The sequence below is a fragment of the Manacus vitellinus genome, unplaced genomic scaffold (genome assembly GCF_001715985.3).
Source record: "Manacus vitellinus isolate BGI_N305 unplaced genomic scaffold, ASM171598v3 scaffold_10_pilon, whole genome shotgun sequence".
NCBI classification, from domain to species: domain Eukaryota; kingdom Metazoa; phylum Chordata; class Aves; order Passeriformes; family Pipridae; genus Manacus; species Manacus vitellinus.
This window is the reverse complement of record NW_021938838.1, coordinates 2,861,847-2,886,675: the sequence shown is the minus strand read 5'-3', so window position 1 is coordinate 2,886,675 and position 24,829 is coordinate 2,861,847. Positions and strand designations below refer to the sequence as shown.

Genomic DNA, 24,829 nt, shown 5'->3' with positions numbered 1-24,829 from the left:
CAAAGATCCTTTGTGAGCAACGGACAGACATGGATTCCCTGGACCCAGAGTGCTCCTGGGAACCTCAAAGCACAAGCTGCCCAGGCAGCCGGGCGGGCTGACACATTGACCTGAGGGCCCACAGCCCTCACACAGCAGGGCCTGGCACAGCCAGCGGCTGAGCACGAGAGCCCCAGGTGCTGGGGGTCACCGAGCGGGACGTGGCTGCAGAGACTGAAGGTGCCCCGGTCTCCCTGAGGTAGAGAATCGTCGGGAAGCGGGGAGTGGCCGCCCTGGGCAGAACCAGCACACAAATCAAACAGGTACAGGACACAAGGGACACACCTGGAGCCCAGAGCACAGCCAGCTGTGGAACCCAAAGCCCTTCAGCTGAGCGCTCATCGCGGGGACGACGAGCTCCACGCTGATCTCCCATTGGCTGCTAGAGCTGTCCGTCACCTGAAGTCCCGCCTTTCCGCCGCTCTCCTGCCGCGGGATTGGCGTTCCTTCTCCACGCGGCGGGTGAAAGCCGCCCAGGGTGCGCCATGTTTCAAACCGTTTGCCCGGCGGCAGGGGTGGGGCGGTGCTGGGCTGAGTCGCGCATGCGCGGGCCGGGCAGGGGCCGCTATTCCCCGGGAACAGCGCGCGGCCGCCTCGGGAGGCGCGCCCGGCCGAGGATGACGCCAGGAGGGACAACCGGCGGCCCCGCGGGCACAGGTAAGGGGCGGGGGGACCCCCTGAGCTCCTCCCGCTTTCCCCGGGGCCGCCGGGCCTTGAGGGGGGGCACGGCCTGGCCCGGAGGGCGCAGGGCTGGAGGGGCCCGGGTCTCGGTGGGGACAAACTGGCGGGGTGGGCCGGGGGGGTGAGGTGGGGCCTGACCGTCCAGCCCCTTGAGGGCGGAGGTGAAGTGAGGTGAGGTGAGGCGAGGTGAGCCCTGCCCTGTCCCATAGGTGAGGCGAGGTCAGGTGAGCCCTGCCCGGTCCAGCCCCGCACCCCCGGTCATGCAGAGCCCCGGGGGCAGTGCCAGGGGCATCCCCGGGGCTGCCACGGCCCTGCCGGGAGCCTCGTGTGAGGGCCGGTTTGGTGTCCAGGATTTTCTGGCTGCTGCTGTCTCCGGCATGGTCCCCACTGCCACCTTTGGGCTGAGGCGGTCCCTGGGGGAAGTGGTGTGCCAGGAACGGGGCCTTTCCTGCTGCACATCCAGGCTAGGAAGGACGGGGCGCTCTGCCGGGCTTGTCTCGAGGTGTGGCGGGAGCTGCGTGGGGCTGTGGGCTCGTGGGGCATCACACAACCCGCTGGCACTGCAGTAGAAGCACGTTTAGTATCGAAAACACATCGGTCTCTGACATCAACACATGAACCCTTTCATGGAGAGCCTCAGGTATGTTTGTGCCAGAAGGCTGGAGGAACAGTTTGACAGGAAAAAATGACTCCATGCCATGGAGGTGACCTCCAGCTTCTCAGAGTGGTCCAGGGAAGTTCTCCCAGCTCTATTCCTGCAGAGACCCCACTGGCTTACAGAGTGATGCCCTCAGTTTCAACCAGCATTTCTGTCACCTTTGCTGTTCTCTGTGCAGAACTGACAGCTCTGAGGCAGCACCTCTGTTCACAGGAGGTCTCTGCAGTGCAGTAACATCACAGGTGTGAGAGCCCTGCTTCAGAGTGAAAACCTGTGTAGTTCCCGTGTAGATTTTGTCAGAGATTCTCCTGCATCCTTAAGATCTGTGAGGATGTCACAACCAGTAGCAACTTTATTAGTTGTACAGCTGCTGTTACAATCTTTGTTTTCTTTGCAAACTCGACAGCAATGACCAGCTGGATGGAAACAGTGCCCCTGTTGCATGACCAGGACTCTTCACAGCTTACCAGAGTCTGCTGCAAGAAACTACCTCCTTCAGATTGTTTTGTTCCTGCCTTCTCTGAGCTCTATTTGGTATGCTCTTGTGTGGTGACAGACAGTGAAAATTCAGGTTTTCTCCATCCAAAGCCACTTGTGATTTTGTTACCTGTGGCATATCTTCCAAACTGAGGAATCTTTTCTTTCTTAGGTCTTCCTTATGAGAAGATCTTGATGCTTTTGATCTCCTCTGAATTACTCCCAGTTCTGCTTCCCCTCACTCAGAGGGGGAAGTACCAGACATGCATGTTGAGCTCCAGAGGATGGTGCTCTGGGAACTTCTGTGGTGGCACAGTGCTGTTCTTGGAGCATCAGGAGTTGGTCCATGGCAGTAAATCAGCAGTTTTTGTGTGTTTGTGCCAATAGCTCTTAGTGGTACCAGTGCAGAAGCACATCACATTTGGGTAATAAGTGAGTTTAAAATGAATTCCACCTGAGATTTTTTTAAAGGGGCAGTTGGATAGAACACAGGAAAAAATAACACTTAAAATGAGTGACTGTTACTGAAATCAGCTTATCTGAGTAGCAGGAGTCTCCTGCTGCACATGCTGTGCTGTGCTCTTAGAGCATTTCCAAAGAAATCAACCTTTTCTAAAGTGTTGTCATGTTGTGTGACATTGCTGAGCACATCTGTGCAATGTGGTGCAAGCAGGCACACACTCCTGGTCTCTCTTCCACCTTGCTTTGTGTCTCTTCAAAAAGGAGAGGATGCTCTTTCTACTGTAAGCATTTTTAGTTCTTCCAGCCCATAAACTGCCAAATATAGATGTGTGGGGACTTCAAAAGTTACACTTGCTGTCCATCCAGTTGCAAGATTTTATTTTTATTTGTGTCATTTGTATAAAACAAGCCTGGGTACAAGCCATCCTCCTTGCCAGTATCCCAGGATCTCACCCTTTTATGTAGAATAGTAAATATTTTCAAGATCCTTTTGATCTTGGTTGGTAGCATATTTGAGTGTTCTGCTAAATGTTGTATAAAAAGGAGTTTATTCCAATGAACTCCGTTCATCTTTATAAAGACTGACAAAGACAGGATCACTGCAAACACTGCATCACACAGAATAAGGAAAAACCTACTGAATTAATTAAGTAAATATTTTATAAGCCATTTTATGGCATCTGTAAACATTTGTGCGTTTTTCAGAATAAATACTCTCAAGTGCTGCTGTTTCTGTTTCCTAGTTTAGTGTCTGTACTACAACAATACCTAGAAATTAACTCGGGGTTGCAGTTGCATTTATATAACAGATGCTGGGCAGTGTGGGCACCCCCAGACTAACAAGATGCTGATTGCAAACAAAGCACTTGCCCTGTGAGCAGTTTGATTTGTGTGCTAGTTCTGCCCAGGGCTGTGTCAGGATTTGCTTTCACGTGCTGTGACTTAATGAGAGTATCTTAGAATGGGGAGGTGAGTAACTCTCTCTTTCTGAAACAGCTCGTGATTCTTGCTGCTTGTGGGGATCTTTTCCAAAGGTGTTGATCTGGTGCTGGTACCAGTTCTCTTTTTAAACGTGGTCTTTGCTTTTTCATTGTGAGCTTCTAACGAAAACTGAATTTGTCATGTTTTTCTTTCTGAAAAAAAAAATTCAGAAAAGGTCAAGAGTGGGTGTAGCAGATGAGAATTCAGAAAGGCACAGAACAAAAGCTGGATTGTAGGTTTCTTTGGCGTCACAGATTGAGGAGACTTCTGACATCTGCCCTTGAAGTTGGTGCTATAAAGGCAGTTTGGGCAGTTGTGGCCAGAAGCTGTGCTAAGACAGACCAGCAAGTAGGGATCAAAGGAATTAATTTACCAGGAAATACTTAAAAGAACAAAAGGAGTGTGACTTAACCAAATGTGTAGGGAATATCATAATTCTGTTCAAACCCTGCATTCCTGGAGATTAAATAGCATGGGCAGAAGGAGATATTTTTAATGGTCCCAAGTTAAGTAAAGCTTTTAACTACCCACAGTGGACACAGAGGAGCGCCCTTTTCCTTTCTGGAAAGCAGTTTGCTGTGTATTTAAACACTGACAGTGTCTCTCCTTATAACATTCTCCTCCCCAGGCAAAACAAGCACAGTGAATCCAGGCTTTCCCCACAGGACATATTTCCTAGATGTTCTCTGGAGCGACTTAACAATTTGCCATAAAATTGTTAAGGTCCAAGTAGTTGTTTTCAGCTTGTGTATTTAATTTAGAAGAAAGATTTATGTGCCCCAAAGTAAGCCTATTATTTCCAGCTATCTCAATTGGTCTAATAAAAGATATTACCTCATCTCACAAACCTTTTTCTCATTTAGGGACTTACATCATCACAACTAAAACAGCTCTGCTTTTACTGCCGGTGCGATAGACTCTGTGTCCTGTTCCCCCAGTGCTTCCTGTTGCTCCCAGTTTGTGCCTCGCTGTCTCTGGTTTGTCCTGTGTGCTACTGTCTGTCTGTGTGCTGAGTTTTGAAGCTGAGGAGATGCTCAGACTCTGTTGAGCTGCTTTCTTACGTTTTTTCTACAGTAGCATTTTAGACTTGTCCCTTAATGCTGTTGTCTCTACGGATTGCAGGTTTTGGGGGATTGGGTTTTTCTCAGGGTGTCAGAATGCTGTACAAAGGACAGGGGGTGGCATTCGGGCTAGATGTGCTTGGTACCAATATGTGCCTTTTGCTGAGTGACTTAAAAACTTTTCACATTTTAGGAGCTGTGAATGGGCAGCAAGCTGAGGAGCCGAACGTTCCACCGACGGCCTGCGTGTAGACCCTGATGGTTGAATGAATGAAGGATGAAAATGCTCCCTGGAGTGGGTGTGTTTGGAACTGGCAGCGCCGCCCGGGTCCTGGTACCCTTGCTGAGGGCAGAAGGCTTCTCCATTGAGGCGCTGTGGGGGAAGACCGAAGAGGAGGCCAAGCAGCTGGCAGAGGAGATGAACATCTCCTTCTACACGAGCCGGACCGACGATGTGTTGCTGCACCAGGATGTAGATTTGGTTTGCATCAATATCCCCCCACCACTGACCCGCCAGATTGCTGTGAAGGCTCTAGGTACCTTTTTATCTTTGGAGTTGGACCAAAAATCCGTAGCTCGTTGGCAGATTGAAATTTGAAGCTGTTACCCCAGCACAATTCTGGTTGCACCAAATGCAGTGCTAGAGGTTTTGTGTGGAATTGGTAGCACTGTCTGTGAGAAAGGTTACCTAGGTTTTTTGTAAAAATCCTGTTTATAATTGCTTATAGCTCTGCTTGAACCAATTGGGCTGAAATATCTCATATCTTCTTCAGGCTGAACTTATGAAAGGGAGTTTTTAATAAAAATCAGCTGTATCAGAGATAATAATGAGAAGGTAAAATGTTTCCATGCTCATAAAAAGAAACAACAAAGCAATCAAAAAAACCCCCCCAAAACAAAACAACTTAAGTTGTTTAATTAATTTCTAATTTTCCCATGTTCTGCACTAGAAAACCAAGAATTGCCTGGGATTGTTCAGTTCTCCTTTCTATTTTCCCCACAAATAAAACCAAACTTGGAACCTGAAAGACTTTGAAAAATATGTTTGCATGCACAGAATCTTGTGAGTTAGGATCTGAGAGACTTGCTGTTTCCAGCTGTGACCCTGGCCACCACCTGGAGCTCAGCTGGGACATCCATGTCCATGGCAGACTGGTGTGGTCCCGGGTGGAGGAATCCTTCCACCTGACACAGGAGGGCAGATGTTGGGGACAGCAGAAGGAATGCAGGAAGATAGGCTGGGTGAAAGCATTTGGGAGAGAAAGGATAACATCCCAGACTGGTTGGGCAGGGAGGGGGGAGCCAACTGCCCAGGCATCCTGACATTTCTTAATTCTCCAGTGTGACTTTGTAGTGTTAATGTCCTCTCCTGTAGCACAGCGTGGGTGTCAGTTTGCATGTAATTCTGAAAATAACAAGGGTGATATTTTTACTGTGTTTACAAGAGATCCACATGGGTTAATTTTAGGGTAAGTAATCTCTCAGACCATGTGAGGCAGGCTGGTTTGTTGTTCTTAGCCTCTTTGCTCTACAGTAATTTCTTTTGGAAGTAAACAACTCCCTGCACAAACATTTGCAATGCCACTTAGATATGCAGAGAGAGATTTCAGGCTTTTTTTCCCCCCTTCTTTTCTTTTTTATATTGTTAGATTTGTTTGTTTACCTCGTTAAAGTACTGACCTTTGAATTTAAGGTATTCTGATTTTTTAATATTTGAACTGTAAGTTAGAATTTATCTCTTTAGATATGCTAGAATTTCTTTTAAGCATTTGTTAGGTAATAGCATTTCACTAGGTCTTTTGGCTCTTGATGATCAAGTGGGCTAAAAGGAGAGGATTGAATCTTCTCTGGTGAATTATTGACTAAAAGGGATTGAGATTCCTTCTTTGAAGGCTGGCAGCCTGTAAGATGGCATCATCCAGAAGAGGAAAGGGAGGTAGAGCTGGTGCAGAAGTGCAGAGGTGGAATGTGTGCTTGACTGCAATTTTAGGAAGTGGAAAGCTGAAACAGCTGGGGAAGTGGATGGATGTAGAAGTAAAGGGTAACTTACTCTTCACTTCATCTGTCCTGAGTTGTTCTGATCTGCAAACTGATGCAGGCAGCTCAGACCCAGTGTGATGCTGACCTTGCCTTTCAGCTTTCCAGGTTCCTCGTGGTGGTATTTGTAGATCTGCTGCCAAATATGTCGTGACTTATTTCAAGCCAGTGTTGGGTGGTTTGATGTCACTGTGTGTTCTGAAGGAACACAGAACTAGGGTAGGGCCAAAGATGGCAAGTACATTTTCTCTGGAAGCCGAGATTGATACAGTGATGGTTATAATTAGAGAATTATTGGCTGGGAATTGTGTATTACAGATCAGTGTTTACTAGCCAAGAGACTGGGCTTTAGGAAAAACTAGATGTGGTAGAGTGATAATGGTCTTGTGTGTTGTGATTTGTTTTGTTGAGGTTTGTTTTAAAGTGCTGACATTTTTATTACTTATTTGTGTACAATTTTATACCTTTTTTTTTTAAATTTAGAATGTGCTTCCATTTTTATTCCTGGCAGGAGAAAGAGACCCAGTTTTTCTAGGCTGTGCAGTTGGCTTGCATAAGTTTCTTACTGTCAGATATCCATGAGCAAGCCTAGGTACAACTTTGGCATGATGGGGACAAAGCAGTGACACTGGTTTGAGTTCATGAACCAGACAGAACAGATCAAAGCCCAGAGGACAGTAATTTACATTAAAATCAACGTAATCTTATGGTTTATCTCCACAACAGGCAAAGCAAGAAGCTCTCCTAAAATTTGTGCTCCTTTTGATCTCAGAGGAACTAAATTAATTTCACAAAATGTCTGTGTTGTGGTTCAGGTCCCTCAGTTAAATGTACCTACCATTGCATGAGGTGAGAACAGAGTGGAATTACTGGCTGGAGTGAAGTGTAAAATATGGGGTATTTGTCCTGTGAAACGAAGTTCAGGCAGAACATGACAAGTCCTCAGAGTAAAATTTCTTCAGGATGCTAAAGCTAATGCTGCTGCATGTACAGAGCCCAGCCAACACATGGGAGTAGATGGTTTGTTTGAGGAATCCTGGCAATGGTGACCTTTTATTCTCTTTTTTTTTTTTCCCCTGCCTCTTACTGTAACAGCCAGTTGCGTAGCCATAAACAGGAGAACTTCAGTGGAGTGCTGGTCTGCAGAAGCTGATGTGCTCCCTGCAGATGGGGTTTGCTCCAAGGGGTGCACAGAGCAGACCCTGAGGCATTTCATCAGGGCAGCCTGTGATGAGCTTCTCTCCTTGCTTGCTGCCTGTGAGGTGAGGAAACACAATTCCACAGCTCCACCTCCTTCCTTCCAGGACTTGCAGACTTTTCTGTGGGCTTAGACCCACCTGTGAGCTGATTTAACCTTCCTGCTTGGAAAGAGGAAGCTTCCTTTACCAAACTGGGCCTAGTTGGTGACCTTACCTGGCTCACAGAGGGCTCTGAGGAGCACCAGAACCATGTGGTGGCTCTCAGGTCTCCTGGCTGGTGAGGGCCTCAACAGAAAATTTTGCAGCTGTGGTTTAAGAAGACAATATGGTACAAAGTTCAGATTATTCATTACCAAAACAATAGTAACAGGCTGAGGGATGTAAGTTGCTCTGCCTTGGAAAACAAAAGGCATGGCCATTATGTTGGTAAGGAAACTTGTAGCCACCTTCAGCTCGGCCCTTGTCCTTGCTGCATAGCCATCTCTGTGAGCCTGGGGACAGCGGGAGGGATGTCCCACTGATGGCAGCTGCAGGATTATCCCAGAGCTGTTGTGGTGTACCCAGGTCTCTGTCCTGGCACTCTGGCAATGCAGTGGGCAGTGCTGAGCTGTGGGTGTGCTGACTGCCCTCCCAAAAAAGGGCATCAGCCAGTTTTAGCTCCTCAAGTGGCTCAGTCGGCGCTGGCACAACGAGCACAGCACTGAGCCAGGGTGAGGCCGGGCACAGAGCAAGGGCAGCCCGGGGTGATGAACCACTCCTGCTCTCCATCCCCCACTGCAGGGACCCAGGGCTGTGCAAGGGGCAGAGTGGCACTGGCAAAGCACTGGCTGCAGAGCTGTACCCCATGTGTTATTTCTGCAAGCTTTGAGGACTGTGGATCTGCTCAGGGTGCTCTGAACATCCTGTTGCTTTCTCTGTTTGCTTGTACTTTACTGTAACCTGGCTAGAGACAAGTGCCATGTAAACAAGAAGGCAGATAAGCCAGGGACTGAAGCAGCTCCAGATGCTTCTCCAAGTGCTTCAGCTGTCCCTGCAAAATACTGAACAGAGTGTTGTGCCTCACCTCAGCGGCAGGACTGGGGACAGGGGAGTCAGAAATGGTCCCTGAAATGGGGGGTTACCAGTGGGGGAGTCAGAGTGTCCGCTGGGAGTTTGACCTTAGCCTTTGTTCATTAAAGCTGCTGTTGACTCAAGTTGATTTAGGGGTTTTCTGACTTGTAGACTTTTTATTTCCTGACTGGATTTTGCTTGTGTCTATTAGAAATGGAGTTCTGAGTCTCCAGTAGCTGTAGCTGACCCCTGGAGCGTGCTGGCCCCTGGCCGGCTCGGAGGGTTCCTGAAAGGCTGGCTGGGCACAGCCGGGAGGTGGAGCACCGAGAGCGCTGTGGGATCTGCCTTCCCCTCGCGTGTGAGAGACCGATTTAAGCGCCTGTGCCGGCATCTTCTCATTGGGAGTCTATTAAAAGCTGTTCTGAGCAGGGAGCACAGTCTGCCCCTGGGTAAGGAGGAGCTTTCACACCACTGCGTGTGGTGATTCCTGCAATTCCTGGGCACAAACTGTGGTGTGATGTGATTGACCTTCAGGTCTGACATCACCAGGAAATGTCTGCAGACTTCTAGGTATAACCTTGGTTGTTACATTGAAAAAAGTCTAGATAAGTATTTTATCAGAACAGATATAGGACAGGAAAAAAAACAGGAAAAGTAAAGCCCTGCCATGAGAAAGGGAATACCAGCAGTGCTCCAGATGTAGGAATTGGTTAAAGCTTGTACTGTGATGCTCTTTTGTATTACTTTATTTCTGCTTTAAAGTTAAAAAAATTGAATTATCGACTGCCCTCATCGATTCAGGCTGAGCACAATGCAAAGTGCATCACTAGCAATAAAGCCACAGTGGGTCAGCCTGGGAGGGCAGCTCTTGTCTATGTAACTCAGTTACTTTTTGCCTGATTGTATGAGTAGGCTGCACACACAGACCAAAATGTTTTGCTTTCTAATTGGAAATGCTTTTAAAACAGTCCACTTACCTAAACATTATTTCTAATTCTTGTGTTCTGTACGCAGAATATTTATATAAGAATGTCTTTGATATATGCAATATCTATATATATACTTTAATACAAAGTATATATATATATAAATCTATTTAAAATAATATATTCATAGTGATGGTGAAATACAAAATGAAAATCAAATCTCCCCTTCCCTCACCCCTTCCCTGCAGGGTACATGATTTTTTTTTTTCCCCTCTGGCTGTACAGGTATTCAAGTAGTTTTATAACCACAGCACACAAACTGTGTTTTGTTCTGATGCCATGTGGTGCCATTTGGACATTTACCTTTCATGATGTAAAAATCCTCTGTTTATTTGGAGCCTCCCTGTGTGGGAGTTCGTAGGCTCTGCAACTGGAGCATCTGGGAGGCATCACTGAGTCTTGCTGCACTTGGCATTCCCATTTTAGTTCCCAGATCCCTGCCTTTGAAATTGCAGCAGGAAAGCCTGACTCTTAAAAACTTCTTGACAACCTTTGGGCATCAGAGCGTGTTTCGCTCACATGTGCTAAATATGTGCTTTTTTTTTTTTTTCCATTCATGCTGCAGGAATAGGGAAGAACGTGCTCTGTGAGAAAGCTGCTACCTCCGTGGATGCCTTCAGGATGGTCACGGCTGCCAGGTATTACCCCAAGCTGATGAGCATCGTTGGCAACGTCCTGCGTTTCTTGCCCGCCTTCGTGAAGATGAAGCAGCTGATAGAGGAGCACTACGTGGGCAACGTGATCATCTGCGACGTGCGGGTGTACGGGGGCAGCCTGCTCAGCCACAAGTACAACTGGATCTGTGATGAGCTGATGGGAGGGGGGGGGCTGCATACCATGGGCACCTACATTATCGACCTCCTGACCCACCTCATCAGCAGGAGAGCCGAGAAGGTGCACGGTTTGCTCAAGACTTTCGTGAAGCAGAACACGGCCATCAGCGGGATCCGCCACGTCACCAGCGACGACTTCTGCGTGTTCCAGATGCTGATGAGCGAGGGGGTCTGCTGCACTGTGACCCTCAACTTCAACATGCCCGGATCGTTCATCCACGAGGTCATGATTGTTGGGTCCGCCGGGCGCCTCATAGCTCGTGGGACGGACTTGTACGGGCAAAAAAACACCGCGCTCCAAGAAGAACTGCTGTTTACAGACTCGCTGAGTGTCAACAAGGGCCTTTTGGACAAGGGCTTTAAAGACATCCCGCTGCTTTACCTAAAGGGAATGGTGTACATGGTGCAAGCCCTGCGGCAGTCTTTCCAAGACCAGGAAGACCGTCGGACTTGGGACCATAAACCTGTGTCTATGGCAGCCTCTTTTGAGGATGGTCTGTACATGCAAAGTGTGGTGGAGGCCATCAAGAAATCGAGTAGGTCGGGCGAGTGGGAGGCTGTGGAGGTGATGACCGAGGAACCAGATGCCAACCAAAACCTCTGTGAGGCACTTCAAAGAAATAACTTATGAATATTCCTGCCTTGGAAAATAGGACAGTTAACACTTCTGGCTGTAATGTAAAGAAACCTCTGTTTTTAAGATATGTATATTCTTATTTAATAGCCTGAGTTTCTTGGTTTTTTTTTAAACGTGTAAAATAATGTTCTGATAGGAACTGTTCTGGTTTAAATTGTTTAAAGAGTTTTAAATGTTTCTGTTTTTAGCAAACATTTAATTTTTGTCTTGGAGACTGGTAGGAAAACTTGAATTGCCCTTTGCACTTGCAGTAGCTGAAGTGAATCATGGGATCCCTGCCATTGCACGGCTTGGAAATGGGACACAACCCCTGTTGCACAGGTCTGATTTAACCACGAGAGCATGTAGAGCAAGATCAGGGAGTATCTGTTGTTCAGATGCCTTTTTCTTCTCTCTGAGACTGATTTACATTTTAATCCTCAGTTTGTAAAATTTTATAAAAGAGTTTAGTGATGTAAGAGGTCTCTAAACTCCTGTAGGACAAAAAGTAGAAGGAATGGATTAGAGTTGGTAACATAAGGATCGGCCTTTTGGCTTCCTGCACGTGGCAAATGTCTTTCAAATTCATTTAAACTGGTGTTTTATTTAAATGATACTATAACTCTGTTGTTGCTGTCTTGGCAGGAAAATCTTCAGGAAGTCTGTGATACATTGTGCTATTCTTCCATATTTGTAGACGTTATTCCTTCTACTCAAGAGGCTGCCTGCATCCAGCAGCTTTTTTTCCATAAGCTGTGTGTCTGTCAGTTGTGTTTACTGCCTGGCAGCACTGGTGCCATGCCTGTGGGGCCACGTTCTCATTTCTGTGACTATTAATAAATGCCTCCCAGGGTCACGGGATTGCCACGGTGTCGTGGGTAATGAAGTTGTACAGCATTAACCTTCCTGGGGCCTGAAGGTGGAAGGAAGGAGGTGTTTCCTACCTCTTGCAGCTCTCTTAATGTGCTGTCTGGATAACTGTCACACTACACCCATCCTGATAGTTGAGAGAACAGGGACTGAACTGCCATGGGTAAATCTGCTCCTGATCTCAAACACTGGCTATTAACCCTCTGGTCCTGCCCATCTTCATGTCCTCCTGCAGCTTGTGTCCAGTGGAGAGATTTGTTGGCAGATGATGGCTGGAAGTTCATTCCTTTTGTGAAATGTTTCTCTCTGAGGCAGGTATGTGGAAAGAATAGTCCAATTTTAACTATGTTTATTTTGTGTACTTGAAAGCTTTTTTAAAAAAATGTTTTCCCACTAAATTGTAACCCTGTGTATTTATGGATATTAACATGCACGCTGCTGTTTGATAAGCTGGACCTTCCTGAAAAGTATCATGTTTTCTACAGAAATAAAAAGTTGTGTTTGTCGAGGACATTCTTTATGCAGCTGTGTGCTCGTGTTTGATTTGGTCAAGCTAAAGCCATCCTAATAAAAGTGAACAGGAGACTTACAGCTGGGACCCAGTACCTGGTGAGTCCTTCCTTTAAGGGGTAGAGGCCTGGTGTTCCTGCCATAGCTCTGAGCATCTAATGTCTGTGGTGTCTGTGTGCTATGTAAAATGGGTGAGATAATGTCTCCCGAGCTCACCTGAAAGTCACCACCTTCATTCAGATAGCACAGCTCTGGCTGATTTCATGCCAGTTTTGGGTCTGTTATGAAGTTGTCTTCCTTGAACTGAGAACCTTCCTCTGTGCCTTTGTCAGTATGTTTGCATTGGGCAAAAAAATCTTAATTACGGTTCCTATAGGAGAAGAAGGAAGCACAAAACATCTCCGGATGATCCCAGTGAAGGAAACACGGTGCCAAGACTCCTGGGTGAGCGAGAGACATGACCGCAGAATTGTGCAGAGGGCTGAAAGGGGCTTCTCCCGGGCTGGCTCCATCCTCCAGCTGCCCCGCACGGGCGGAGCGGCATGGTGGCCAGGGGAGCGCTCCTTTGGATGAGGCGAATCCCGGCCGCGAATCCCGGATTTCCCCGTGCCATCCCTGTTTGTCCAACGCGGCTGTTGTGCACTAGAGCCCGGGGCCGGCTCTGGGGGTCAGTGCCCCCCGCGCCGGACCCGCGGTGTCCCGCGGCCGGCCGGGCGCAGCGCGGGGCCGGCCCAGGCCCCCCGGCGGAAAGCGGCCGTTGCAACGCGGAGAGCGGCGAAGGGGCCGGCCGCGGCCCTCGGTGCCAGGCGGGCGGGCCCCAGCCCTGCCCAGGCCCGACCGGGAGCGCTCTCTCCGCGGCCCCTCGCCTCGGTGAGTCCTCATCGGAGGTTGGGGGAGGGGCCGCCCGTCCGGGGCTGGAGCGGCGGAGGCCGGGGAGGGCTGGAGCTGGAGCTCGGAGCTGGAGCTGGAGCCGCGGCGCAGGGGCACGCCCCGCGGGGAGAAGGCGGGGGATAGCCAACCGGCCGCTACTCGCACCCGGGGCCACGCTGCGGGCATGCGCCCCCCCCCCGCTCCCCGGGGGCCAGGAAGGGTCCCCAGGGCTGTCCCGTGTTGCCCAGCGGGTCCCGGCTCTCGGCACGGTTGGTGCTGGTCCCGAGCCGGCCCGGCCGGAGGGGTCTGGGCTGCGGCACCAGCTCCAGGCTCCATCGCCCGACCCGCTGCTGCACGTCGGGTCCTGTAATTGCAGCCCGGGGCTCGTCCCCGCGTCGGGGAGGAATCCCACGCGTCGAGGTGGGGCCGCGGTGTCGTCATCTGCCCTTGCTCCTCAGGGAGAGGACTGGGCTGCAGCCCTGCGATACCCGCGTCAGTCTCTGCCCGCCTTCCACCGCCGAGCACGTCCCTCGTTCACCTCCTGCTCCAGATGCTGCAGTTCACACGTCTGACTCCCTGGGCAGACTGTCCAGGCTGGCTTTGTTCCTAAAGTGCTGTCGATGGATACCTCGCCAGCTCCCAGGAAATATGTTCAGAATGCAAACGCCGGTGTCGCACTCGGCTGTACCTGCCCCTCTGTTTTCAGAGAGACAAAGAGAATATGGGTCTTTGAGACTGGCAGGTGGGGAAGAGCTGGTGAGGCCTGGGGGAAACAGCATGGGAATAGTATTAGAAGGAGAATATTAACCTCTCTCATTGCAGTCAGCAAGCTTAGGCAGGGACTGGCACCACTTGGGTAGGTCTACAGCACATGGACCTCATTTCCTGACCTCTGATTCTGCAGGAGGAATGGTTGCAGATCCAGGTTCTGCCCTGTTTTGGTGCAGCCCTCAGGCGTGGAAGTTATCCTGATGTGACTTTCCATTTCAGCTAAAACTGTTGAGGAAGGAATCAAGCATGCAAGACCAGCTGCACGGAGATTAGCCCTTTGATTTGCTGCAGATGACTTGTTCTGCTTATCACAGCTTATCTCAGCCGTGGGATGATTTTTCCCATGCTTTTTGCAGAGATTGGCTCATGAAGGCAAGAAGCTGGGCTGGTGTCAGCTCTGTGTGTGGTAGCAGCTTCCTGGCCAGGGACACAGGAACAGCGAAAATGTCGTCTGTGAAGAAGAGGGAATGCTTCCAAGTCAGATGCAGTGGGTCCAAGGGTGTGAAATACATCTGCCCAAGCCTTGTCTGTTCCCGTGTTTTGTAGTTTACTTTGATGCCAAAAACAAGTAACAAAAGGAAGCTGTGGTTCTTACAGGCTCTGAAAGGTCTCAGTTTGCCAAAGGGATAAGTAGCATTTTTACTGCTTGGTCAGCTGCAGCAAAGGGCACAAAGAGTCGAGTTAATGGTTACTAAACTTACAGGGACGCTCTGGGAGAGAGGGAGCTGGAGCCTGCACTGCTTGACTCCTAGGCCAACATTAAACTGTGGTCCTGGGGGAGAAGTGAGCAGCCCTCCAGGCTCAGCCAGGGTGAGTGAGCAATGCTAAAGTTGTTGGGTTACCCTGTGCCTCCTGTACAGGGCAGGGAACAGGGCTGAGGCAGCCCTGTGGCTGCTTCCCTGTGAGTGTACAGGCTGGCAGGGGGTAAGAACAGAGAGGAGCTGCACACATGTATCTGTGTACCTGGACTTAACCAGCCTGTTTTGCAGAGTCTGCCTGCATCTCACAGCCTGTGAGTGCACTGAATGGTGTTTTTCTGGTGGGAGCAGGTCAGGTACTGTGTTGTTGATGTTTAGGTTTCTAACATGGTGATAAGAGAAGATGCTGTCCTGGGTGCAGACAGTGATCAGGTCAGCCCAGGGCTGACCCTGTTCCCTCTTACCTCTCCTCTATGCTCACAAGCACCTGCTCCTGCTGTGTTTCCCTGGTGCTTGATCCAGTGCTTCTCTGATCCTCATGTGCAGGGAAAAGCCAGACTGCTTTTGGATGGGAGGTTACACAGGTAGAGAACGAACCCAGCAAAAGAAATTACTTGTTTGATAGAGGAGTAGTGGGTGGAATTGGCTCAGTACAGGACTGTTGGTGCTGCAGACCAAGCAGGCAGGAATAGCAGCAGAGGAGCTCCACACATCCCCACTTGGCAGAAGTGAGCCATGAGGTTCTCTCACTCGTGTCCCCCAAGCAGGCCCATGGTCAGCAGGAGCAGAGCAGCAGCTTGGGAATTCTGTACCAGTGGTTTGGCAGCTGCTTCCCAGGGCTGGGAGACTGGTACTGGGGGCCAGTGTCCCACATAGGGGCATTCGCTATAGGTACCTAGATGGGCAAGATGCTTACTGTTGTAATGAGGTTGTCTGATCTTGCAAGATCCCAATCCAGGGGTGATGTGACTTGCAAATCAGGGAGTAGGTGTCATTTGCAAATTCCCTGCAGCAGGGCAGGGTGCAGTTGGGATGTGAAGGTATAAAACGAGCCTTCCATCCCCCGCCTCCCATCAACTTGCCTTTCCTCCTTCAACTCCCAGCAATAATTGTCTGCTCTGTTACAGGTCTTGATTTCAGCCTGTCATTTTGCATGTAAATTACTGGGTTGGAACACGAGTTCAGATCAAGATCAGATGTGCATTTCAAGGCCAGTAGCTGTTCTGGAGTGATCTCATGGTGAATGCTTTTTTTTTCCCGTTTGTTTTTTTTTTCTAGAATGAGAGAGCCTGTTCTGGCTTAGTTGGATCCATTATCAAGGAGATTAAATAATACCAAGCCAGCGTCCTTTTATCTCTGGCTGAGAGTCTGTGCCTGCTTTTCAGAAATAGCTTTCCCAGAGCAGCTGGGTACAGGCTGCACATGCAATGCTGGTGTGCAGTAGTCAGCACTGCTTACATTGCCTCTGCTGCTGTGTCCAGGAGATGAATAACAGCGTTTTGCTAATGGGTCTCATGTCAACAGGGGTGATTTACCAAGGAAGACTGCAGTGCATTAGTTGCTATGACTCAGACTCACTCAGCCTTGTACTGATCGTTTATTGGTTTATAAATTAAACTGCAGATGCTGTGTCCCGTCAGTGCCGGCATGCCAAGGATCCTGAAAGGGGTTCTTCCCGGAGGGTTGTCTCAGAAACCTTCGAATGATGCCTCAGGAGTCAGGGCATGCAGGTTGTAGCCCCAGCTCTCACAGCAGTGACTCCAGCCACGCTGCCCTGGCGCCTGTCAAAATCACGGTGTGACTCTGTTGAGGCAGTGAGGCTCTTGTGGCACCTGCTGAGAGCTCACCAGCAGCCTGTGCCTGCTGGGGTGGCATCCTGCATCCTTGTGTTCTGAGCAGGGAGCAAGCCCCTCGGGTTTCTTGTAGGCACAAAAATGCTGTCCAGGGGATCTTGGTGAGCAGCACAGCTCCTGCCCCTTTCTGCTGGAAGGGTCTTTTCTCCTGCTATCATGGGAAGGGGAAATAGAACAGGGACCAGTGTGGGCCAGGGCAGGGACTAGCAGATCTGTGCTGCACTGAAAAGTACTTTGGAAATTAGAGATATTTTTTTCTAAGCAGGTGACTGTTCTCCCCAAGACCTGAGAAACCAGCTGGGTTCTTCCCGATAAACCCAGTGTCTGGCCCTGCATGATCCTGCAGTGAAGTGTTTTATCTTGGTTCCTTTTAAGGTTCATTCCCAGCCTGCTCAGGGATGGTGACAACACAGGTGTGTTCTCAGGGAGGATGCAGCCTGGTGGAGCAGGGGCTTCAGCTTCCTCTGGGCAGGCTGTTTGAACCACAGGAGCTGTTTAGAGGGAGCCCAAGGTGCAAGATAATTCAAATCTCAGGCCAAAACCTGTCAGATCATGGCCAGCTACCTTGTGTTTCCTGTTTACTGAAGACACACAGGGAGCTGATCTGAGAGCAGCTCAGCTCTTTGTGTGTTTGCATTAAATGTTCCTGTATGGGAGAACAGAGCCAGGAAGGATTTTCTGTTTTGAAGGTACTGATATTGCAGCAACCACGGACATTTCAGGTTCAGTGCTGGTAAAAATGCTGATTAGAGCCACAGTAGGGATGGTGCTGCTGGACCCTTCATTTCACCTGCATGAGGTCCACTTCAGGGTGGTTTCCTACTTGCAGGTCATCTCTGTAGCTGGGGGTGAGCTCTCTAACAAAGGTCAGAAGTTCCCCTAATTTCTATTTCTATTTCTATTTCTATTTCTATTTCTATTTCTATTTCTATTTCTATTTCTATTTCTATTTCTATTTCTATTTCTATTTCTATTTCTATTTCTATTATTTATATTTATATTTATATTTATATTTATATTTATATTTAATGTAGCTTTTCAGTGGCTCAGTGAGCCCTGTTCATTTCTGTTCTCAGTGCTGGTTGGTTTCTGTGGCAGAGGCAGGGCAACGTGTGGCAGGATGTGTGAGGGGCCATCCAGGATTTCTGGCCCCATTCCTCCAGACCCTACGCTTTTTCCAGAGTATTACAAACGCCCCTTCTCAGGTGAGTCCTTGGTGCTTGCTACAGATGTGTGGGTTTGTGCTTTGGCACAACAGCTTGCATGTTTGATGTCCTTATCCTTTGGTGTCCTCGACAGTCTCCATTCACACCAGTGCAGGTGCTTCTGCTGCCTCATGGATGGTGATCCTAAAGGGGATCTGTACAGCTGGTTGAAAAATGGGAAAGTAGAGGTGGAGAGGGGGTCTTCAGCATTGTTTGTGGACTGTGAGTGAAGAAAACTATGAGATGATCATTTCCTGAGAAGGGTCTCCTTTTTCTTTCTCTGTAGCTCAAGGGAGGCTGGAAGGAAATGCTCAGAAGCTGCATTTGAGCTCTGGCCCCCTGGACCCAGTTCCCAACCCATACTCTGCTTTGGGCAGTGCCCGCCAGGCCCAGCCAAGCCCTCGCATTCGCCCCAGTGGAAAGGACTTCCTGGAGAAGGGGCGGAAGGGGACACTCGGCCTCTTGCTGCAGCTCGAGGGGATCTCCCTTGGCGGGGGATTGCCGGTCAAGAGTGAGTACAGCCGAGTCACTGCTGGCCTGAGTTGCCTTTTGGGCCAGGGATGGAGCATCAGGGAGTTGGGTGGATTCCTTGGATCTGCTGCGTTTGGCCTGGCAGTGGTGTCACCTGTGCTGGATAGGTGCTGTTATGGTCTCCATGGCTCCAGCCTGGACCAGGTCTACAACTGGAAGAGGGACTTCAGTCAAACTAATATATATGAATCAAATGAAACCTTCGTGTATAGAGGATGTTTAACATGGCAAATTCCTTGCTGGTGAAGCCAGGCAGGATTTGGGAAGAGTGTCTGTAGGTAGATACTGAGAACATCTTTGCAGAAGATGTTTCCCTCTCCAGGGGTGTCACCCAGAGTACATTCAGAGGTCCAGGAAGGAGATAAGGCTGAGCCCTGGGTGTCATTTGGTTTGTTTCATGTGCTGGCATTGCCCCCAGCCTAGGGGCAGCGTGGCGGATGCCAGCTGGTGACTGCCACAACTGCTGTGCCCATGCAGGAGGGAAGTGGACGAGGGTCTGGTTGTGTCAGCTGAGATCTTCCCTGTCCTGGGAAGCCCAAGGAAGGATAATTTTTTATTCAAAACAAAAAAACCCTCCACAATCCATAACCTCGGTGATGTCCACTTGAACGTGGGACAGTGGCTGACCCTGAAACCAGGAACAGTGCAAGTTTACAGTTCTGCAGCTGCCATTAGCCAGCCCTCCCTACTTCATCACCATGGGATGCTGATTCCATGGGATGGGAGTTGGCCTTGCTCTTGGGAGGATCCTGGCACAGCTGGCACAGTCCATACTGGGAGAAGTGGGCCACTGAGAACAAGGGAGGCTGTGAACACCAGCAGTGTGCACAGACCTGTGCTGATGCTCATCTGAGCACTGTGGGATCCTCTGGCAGAAGAATCAGTCCAGGAGTGTGCACCTAGCGTGGGAGGGATGCAGAGATGGCCCAGTCTGCAGGAGAGGGCAGAACTTGCAGGTTCTGTGGGCTGTTGGACCACCTCTGGAGACAGAGCTGTGGGCTCTGGTGCCAGTGCTCCAAGAGCCTGCATCCCTTGGCAGTGTCTGGGAGGTGAAGGTGTGTCTTCCCTTGCTGTGCAGGGAAAGAGCCCAAGGACTACGAGAAGGAAAATGTGAGGCGGATAAAGGAGATTCAGAAGAGGTGCAAAGAGAAGGAGCGAGCCCAAGAGCACAGCCAGCCCAAGCCTGTGAAAGCTCTGTGGAAATCCCAGAAATATGAAAACGTGGAGTCAAAGGTGAAGGCCAAACTGCAGGTTGGTACCTACAGAGCTCTTGAACTCTCCTGGCTTGGGATGTGGTTCAGCCACGAGGGACAGTGGGATGATGGAGACTGGGGAGTCACAGAACCGACAGGGTGTGGGGGCACCTCGGTGCTGAAGCACAAGGGGCAGACATGGCAGCAGAGTGAGAGCATGTGGTCTGGGTCCAGAGAGTGAGTGCTGCAATAATAATAATCCCTGTCCTGTCTGGCCAAGCAGCCCTCCAGGCAGGGGAGGCAGAGAAGAGGGAAATCTCATCACACCGGTGTGGTGGGTTCCAAGTGGTTCCCTCTCCCAGCCGTATTCCCTGCCTGGGATGCTCCCAGTGATACAGGGAGCTTGTGCAGACAGTGGGTGCAAGCTGAGCCTGAGCTCCTGCACAAGCTTTCCCCCAGTACTCCCTTGCTGAGTTGGAGTCTTCAAGTTCCTCCTTATCTCTGCATTGCTTTCCTTTCATCTGTGGCCAACTTTTGACGCTTAAAATGACGTGTATCGACAGCAACTGCAAAAATTGGCAAGATCATTCCCAAACCTCTGTCCCTTCTTCCTGGGGTGCCACCAACCTCTCTGATGTCGGTGACCCTTCCACACACGGGAGCAAACCCACGTGTGCTTCAGGAACGAGAGCCTACGCTCTTTTGACGAATCTGAGGAAGATTGAGATCATTCCTTCCTTTGTTCTGGGGGGAGGGGGTGGTCTCTGCGCAGGCAGTTTCTGCGTGGTGTGTTACTTGTGCTCTGTGGATTCCTCCAGAGGGGTGACAGGCGGCCCTGGCGCTGACTCACTTAGCTTTAACTGTTACTGTGGCTCTCCTGGAGCTGAGGTGTTCCCTTTGAAGGATCTCCGTCCTCTGTGAAGCTGCTGCTGCTCAGTTTAAGTTGATTCTGTTAGATCTTGAGGACTAATGCAGAGTTTCTTTTCTCTCATCTGTCCCTGAGGCTGTTGACTGTAGCAGCTGCCTTGGAAAGGGCTCTGGCAGTCCCAGTGCTCCCAGGGAACGTGCTGTGCTCTGCTAGCGTGCTCATAAAACCACAGCCTTACTCGACTTTGAGCCAGCCCTGCTAAGGAAAGGCACTTCTCATTAACTTACTGGAGAGATCCAGGTCTTCTGGCTCCTGTTGAAACAAGACTGATCATATTTGGAGCAGTGCTGAGGAACATCACATACCCTGCTCCTTACACCAAAACCACTGATGTGACTGACTGATCCCACCATCAGTCTGCAGCTCTGCCCAGCTAAATGGGCCAGGCAAGAAGGAATCTGCCCTGAGGGGCTGCAGTTCAGCTGAGATTGCTGCTGAGACTTCGGGTACCTGTAAAGATCTGGGGGCTGCCCTGTGTAGTTCCTGTCTCTTCCAAGAGCAGAGCAGTGCCCTGGTTGCATTTATCACAAGGTCACCCCCTCGCAACAGTGTCAACTTTCAATTTTCAGGGTTTGTTTGCAAAAAGGTTGTCTCGGAGATAGTCCCAGACCACCTGCTAGACATCAAGTAGTGTCACCTTGTGCCAGTGTTAACCACGGCCTTTGAAGATGCAATTCCACCGGACTCCTTCACTCTCCACTCTTTTTTCTGTCTAGAGTGATATAACCACAGATTTGAGATGCTGAGCAGAGCAGCACTTGAGAACAGCACCTCAGCAGTCAGCTTCATGCCTACCTGTGCCACTTCATTAAAGCTTCCTGTGGCAGGTCAGCCCTCCTCTGGATCCGTGGAAGTGGGATGACTTCTGGGAGTTCAAGGTGTCTGGTGTTGCCAACAGGGGAGATGTGTCTCTCCCTTGTGTCTCCTGCCTTTCAGCACATTTACCCCACGCTGCCATTTGTCCTTCACAGCAAGATTGCTGGGTTTTGAGGAACCATTATCACTGTCAGTGTGGAATGTCCATGGATTTAGCTTGTCCCTCACTCCAGTAGGTATCCTTTGGGATATCTGGTGTTACTCTCCTTTTGTGCCTACCAGGTTAGTCAGTAAAGAGGGATTCTCCACTCAGTGCTGCACATGCATTTGATCCAAATGCACGTTTCTGCAGATTTTCCTCTCTTAGCAATTCTTTACAAAGTTCTGTTTCCAGGGCTGGATTTGTTGCTTTGTTGGCCTTTGCTGGCTGACTACTGATTGCCTTCCCCCAAGAACTTCTGCCAAGTCATGGCAGAAAGCGTGTGCTGCCGTGTGCCTGCTGGAAACCTGTGGCTGAGCTCATGGTTGACGACCCAAAGTTGGTTGGATGGGTTTCTCTTTGCTCCAGTCTCCCTCCAATAGTGGATCTTTCCTTGCCTTCCCCAGGAGACCTCCCCACCTCCAAATCCTGAGGCTGTGAAATTCCTGAGAGCATATTCTCGCTGTGGCTCTGGGATCAAGCCCTGCAGACTGCTCTCCCCAAGGCCTGTCAGAGCCAAAAGAGCAGACACAGAGACTCCAGAAGCACAGGGTGCTGAAACCAAGGTGAGTGGCACACTAACTGCATCCATACCAGGGATTTCTGGCACCCATGCATCCCAGTGGTTTCCTGGTTGTGTGTGTGTGCCCAGAGGGCCCTTGATCCCTCGCTCTCTCTTCTTCCAGATCCAGGTGGAGGGCAGGGGCATTGACTTCATCAAGCACAATGCCTGCAATGCCAAGCGGGCCCCGCTGCGCCGCTCCCAGTCCCTGCAGGCACTGGCCGAGCTGCTGGAACAGAAGCACCGGGAGCAGGAGGAATACAACAGCAAGCAGAAGGGCCATGTCCCCCAATAGTATGTATGACCCCCCTGTAACAGCCTTCACTGCATGCCCCAGCCTCTGCATAGAGAGGGGCTGGGGACAGAGGCACACTCACCATGCACAGCAGCGCCATTTACTGTGGCCTGGGGAATAAACACTGTCCCTCCTGCCTTCCTGACTTAACAAACATCACATGGCCAGTGCAACTGGGCTCAGGAGTTTTGTCTCCTCCTCCCTTGCTTGCCACTGTACAGTGATGCTGATGTGGGGTGCTCTGTGTGCTCCTGCCCCTTCATGAGCTTTGCTCCACATGATGCAACTTCGGCATTAAAAGGTCTAGTTTTGGAGGGGCAGAGAGCCCACTCTGCCTCACAAGTGTTCACTCTGCCTTGGACCTGAAGAACATCCAACTAGTGCTGTGCATTTGAGGGTTCTATGTGGAAGGCTGTGCCTGGGTGCCCCTGTCCTGGGACTGACCACGGTGTCAGTCCTTTGGCTGTGCATCCTCGGCCATGAGCTGCTCTGTCTGACTTCATTCTGCCACTGGCCCACAGACAGTTTTGCGAGGACTCAGTGAGCCAGAAACGAGCAGCAGCATCCCTTGTCTCCAAGGAGCATGTGTTGCCCTGAGTGTGTCTCTTCCAGCAGCCCTTTGGTGCACGTGGAGTGTGTTTGCTCATGTGTGGGCTAAACCCGCCTGTATCCTCCACAGCGAGGGCGTGTGCCAGCACGTGGATCCCTTTGGTCCTCGGGCAGTGACGTGGAGCGTAGCGGGGTTTGAAGGTCGTGATTCCTGCTCTCTGCCGGTGTCCCTGGGCTGCCCCTCCTGCCAGATGTGCCAACACCTGCTCTCCTTTGCCTTGCAGCCTGCTGGAGAGGAAGGAGCTGTGGCGCAAACAGATGGAGGAGCGGCTGCGGAACCTGCCAGATCCCGACACGCCGCCTGGCCACACCATGATGCCGGAGGACCAGCGGCTGGAGACCCTCGGCAACCTGAAGCAGAGTAAGAGGGAAAAAAAATGGGGATTCCAGCTGAGAAAAACAAGCAATCCTAGCCAGGATTGCTTGGGGGGAAGAGAGTTGTGGGCCACAGATTCCTGCCACTTGAAGGGTTGCCTGGAATAAGGCGTGTGTAGGCAGGATGTGAGCTGTGTGTGTGGAAAGAGCAGTCAGTCTCCTGCAGCTTGGTGGGACCTGCAGGTTACAGGAGTGGCTCTCTGGAGCAGGCTTGTCCAGTGGACCCGATGTTAGGGTTACTATTACTCCTAAAATGTTGGAAAGATTTTAGTTGGAATGGACCCTCAGAGGTCTCTAGTACAATCCTTGGTTCTTAAAAGCTGGAGCAGGTCCTTCAGGTCCTCATCCAGCTGAGCTTTGAATAGAAGGATTCTAGGTCCGTGTTCCAGTGCTGCCATCATTCTCATGGCTGGGGATGGGGTCATAGTGTCAGGAAAAGGATGGATTTATTTGTTCTTCAACTTACACTACTTGTCTTATTTCTCTTTTTACAGGCCAGGAGCAGTTGATAAAGGACTTGGTTCTGCTGCCAATGCGTGGAGACTCCCTCAAGATGCAGAACAGGCGGGTAGAGCTGGAGAGGAAGCTCTCCCAGATAGAAGAGGCAATCAAAATTTTCTCGAGGCCCAAGGTCTTCATCAAGCTGGACTCCTGAGCCAGTGGGGCCACTGTGCTGTGCTGCTCTGCACGAATATCCTTCCTTGCTGTGCAGGAATGGACATCACTTTAGGAGGGAAGGAGAGGAAGGCATGTTCCAGACCCTGGGCCCATGCAGGTGCTGGTACAGTGTCCAATGTTCAACTGGCATGCTTTGCTCACCCTCCAGTGCTGTGTCTTGTCCACAGAAAAGGGAGGGAGATGACCTAATATACTCCTTGCTCAGTGGTCTGGAGAACAGTTGTCTCTGTGCTGCTTGACTTCTCACAGATCAGCTCTCTTCTCTGGATCCATGCCATCACCTTGTATTTTCCCATTTTTTCCCACTTCTAGATACTTGTAGGAGCTCTCCCATGCTGCTGCCTGTGGTGTTCCTTGCCACGGTTTTTCTCCTGAGCCTGGACCGTGGTCATGGCTCATCCTGAGCACCTGCAGGCTCAGCAGGTTGGGGACAGCTTGGGACAAGGAAAAGGCACAGAGCTTCAGTGCTTTCTGCCTGGGGAAGGGCTGAGCTGGCAAGGCAATCTGGTGGGATGTCTGGAGAAGCCTTTGTTGTCTTGGGGCAGGAGATACTCTAATAAATCATCATTTCCATCTCTCAGTGTTTGTGCAGCTCCCAGTTGGCCCAGCAGGGCCTGAGGAGTGGTGGTGGGCAGCAAAGACCTGCAGCACTGGCACAGTGCAGGCAGGGGATGAGCCGTGGGTTTCACAAGGCTGGGCGCTGGGACACAGTGGTGGACATGGAGTGGAGCATGTGCAGGACAGGGCTGGGCAGATGCCATCACAGAGGAGAGCTCGCTGCCTCCT

At 50.4% G+C, this 24,829-nt stretch overlaps 2 protein-coding genes across 6 annotated transcripts; both read left to right on the top strand.

The window, feature by feature from the left end:
- Positions 1 to 1,767: 1,767 nt before the first annotated feature.
- On the top strand, positions 1,768 to 12,541 carry GFOD2 (glucose-fructose oxidoreductase domain containing 2). 2 transcript variants are annotated; one of them, XM_018083244.2, is made up of 3 exons: positions 1,768 to 1,912; positions 4,553 to 4,895; positions 10,197 to 12,541. In XM_018083244.2, the coding sequence occupies exons 2-3, from the start codon at positions 4,637 to 4,639 to the stop codon at positions 11,093 to 11,095; spliced, it is 1,158 nt and encodes a 385-aa protein (XP_017938733.1). In that variant the 5' UTR covers positions 1,768 to 1,912; positions 4,553 to 4,636; the 3' UTR covers positions 11,096 to 12,541. The 2 variants fall into 2 exon arrangements, with proteins under 2 accessions (XP_017938733.1, XP_017938741.1); XM_018083252.2 differs by lacking the exon at positions 1,768 to 1,912 and adding an exon at positions 4,122 to 4,275.
- On the top strand, positions 12,183 to 24,623 carry ENKD1 (enkurin domain containing 1). Of its 4 annotated transcripts, none has more exons than XM_018083179.1 (8): positions 12,183 to 12,265; positions 17,729 to 17,857; positions 18,144 to 18,368; positions 19,467 to 19,639; positions 21,932 to 22,090; positions 22,211 to 22,380; positions 23,215 to 23,351; positions 23,860 to 24,623. In XM_018083179.1, the coding sequence occupies exons 1-8, from the start codon at positions 12,247 to 12,249 to the stop codon at positions 24,018 to 24,020; spliced, it is 1,173 nt and encodes a 390-aa protein (XP_017938668.1). In that variant the 5' UTR covers positions 12,183 to 12,246; the 3' UTR covers positions 24,021 to 24,623. The 4 variants fall into 4 exon arrangements, with proteins under 4 accessions (XP_017938668.1, XP_008922440.2, XP_017938674.1 ...); XM_008924192.2 differs by lacking the exon at positions 12,183 to 12,265 and adding an exon at positions 15,927 to 16,038 and having other exon boundaries at positions 17,751 to 17,857; XM_018083185.1 differs by lacking the exon at positions 12,183 to 12,265 and adding an exon at positions 15,927 to 16,038.
- The last annotated feature ends 206 nt before the right edge of the window (positions 24,624 to 24,829 follow it).